This window comes from Rhinichthys klamathensis, unplaced genomic scaffold (genome assembly GCF_029890125.1).
Source record: "Rhinichthys klamathensis goyatoka isolate OS25496 unplaced genomic scaffold, OSU_Roscu_1.1 h1tg000564l_1, whole genome shotgun sequence".
NCBI lineage: Eukaryota > Metazoa > Chordata > Actinopteri > Cypriniformes > Leuciscidae > Rhinichthys > Rhinichthys klamathensis.
Genome location: NW_026607030.1, coordinates 119,749 through 121,710, shown reverse-complemented (window position 1 = coordinate 121,710; position 1,962 = coordinate 119,749). Strand labels below are relative to the sequence as shown.

General features: G+C 48.6%; 1 protein-coding gene across 1 annotated transcript; it reads left to right on the top strand.

Moving 5' to 3' along the window:
- Window positions 1-211: 211 nt before the first annotated feature.
- On the top strand, window positions 212-1,624 carry LOC130073987 (zinc finger BED domain-containing protein 5-like). The gene has a single exon (XM_056239444.1). It carries the CDS (start codon window positions 212-214, stop codon window positions 1,622-1,624), a length of 1,413 nt encoding a protein of 470 aa, XP_056095419.1.
- Window positions 1,625-1,962: the final 338 nt, after the last annotated feature.

Below are 1,962 nucleotides of genomic sequence, written 5' to 3'. Positions count from 1 at the left end.
TGACACTAAGCACACGAATTTAGTGAACAAGCCACTTGAGTTTTTTGAGAGGAAGCGTGATGATTTGCAGTCTCAAAAAAGCATAATAAAGTCGTTTGGCACCATTAACATGAAGGCGACAGAAGCTTCTTATCGTGTCGCGCTACGTATAGCGAAGGCAGGCAAACCCCATAACATCGGCGAAACATTGCTACTCCCTGCAGCTAGAGATATGTGTTCAGTGATGCTGGGAGAAGCAGCTGCTGCTAAACTTGACGCGATCCCTATCTCTGACAATACCATCCAGCGACGAATATCAGACATGGCTTGTGATGTCAAAGAGCAGGTCCTGGACTGTGTTCGTGAAAGCCCCTTTCACGCCATTCAGCTGGATGAGTCCACTGACGTCGCACACTGTGCTCAATTGATGGTGTACGTTCGCTTTATCAAAGAGCACAGTGTGCAGGAAGATTTTTTGTTTTGCGTTTCTCTACCCGCCCGCACAACAGCTGACGAACTTTTCAAGGCCTTGAATAACTTTTACCAGGCTAATTGCCTTGACTGGGGCCGGTGTTGTGGGATATGCACTGATGGGGCAAGAGCAATGACTGGCCGTCACAGCGGTCTAGTAAAACAGGTGCAGGCAGTTGCCCCTGCGGCTGTCTGGAAGCACTGCATTATCCATCGACAGGCTTTAGCAACAAAAAGGATGCCCCAAGAATTGCGTGCTGTCCTTGATGAGGCTGTCAAAATTGTGAACTTAATTAAATCGCGTGCCTTAAACGCCCGTCTGTTCTCAATCCTCTGCAATGAGATGGGCGCTCAATTCCAGCAGCTGCTCCTGCACTCCGAGGTCAGGTGGCTCTCTCGGGGCAAAGTCCTCACCAGGCTGTGCGTTTTGCGCGAAGAAGTCCTCCTCTTCCTCACTGAGATTAACTCCCCACTGGCAAAACATCTGGCAGACATGAACTGGCTTGCTATGTTGGCCTATCTCTCCGACATCTTTGATAGGATCAACTCCCTCAACACCTCTCTCCAGGGCAAAGAGTGCCACGTCTTTTCGGCACACGACCAAGTGTCTGGGTTCAGGAAAAAGCTGGACTTGTGGTGTGCTCGTGTTGAACGAGGTTCGGTGGAAATGTTCCCAACCCTGGAGGATGTTGCGGAGAAGACAGGGCTGCCTCTTAACTCTGTCCAAACGGTCATCACTGCGCATTTGAATGGGTTGCGTGACCAGTTTGGCGAGTATTTTGGAGAGGACGCATTGGGAAATCAGTGGGTGAGAAATCCGTTCTCTTTCCCCGCCACACCCCGTGATGGACTGAGCCTGCAGGAAGAGGAGGCCCTGGTCGAGCTCAGCTCGAATATGGACTTGAAGCAGAGACTGGGAGAAATGCCGATCACGTGTTTCTGGTTTTCTGTGGAGAGCGAGTTCCCCCAGATCTCCACTAAGGCTACGAAAGTCCTAATCCCCTTCACCTCCACCTACTTGTGTGAGTGTGGGTTTTCCGCACTGACCATGATTAAAAACAAATACAGATCAAGGCTGCAGGTGGAGGACGACTTGCGTTTATTTCTCTCTGGAGTGCAGCCCCGCATCGAACACCTCTGCGCATCAAAAGCGCGGCCTCATTGTTCCCACTAATATGGACGATTAAATTGAAACTCACGTGTTGTCTTGAAATCATAAATTGGTTGGGTCATAGAGGGTTGATGCCGCTCTTGTAGCGCAAATGATGTGAGTGGCGCATTTTGTTTGTTTAAAACCTTTTTGTTTAAAAAGGTTTTAGATTGTTAAAAAAAGTCATGAAAAATATGTGAATCTGTTCGATCTGATAACATGCCTTCAATGCAGTTGACGGTTAAATGTTATGTGTTCCGTGAACAAACAGCGTTGTCGTTCATTGATCAGTCAGAGCTGTCCATTGTGCTGATTTTGTTCGAGACGCTTTTTCAGCCGTTAGGTGTCGTCGTCGGTAGTTT

Excerpts from the sequence above, each read along its gene's own strand:
- LOC130073987 (XM_056239444.1), top strand. The coding sequence starts at position 212 with ATGTGTTCAGTGATGCTGGGAGAAGCAGCTGCTGCTAAACTTGACGCG.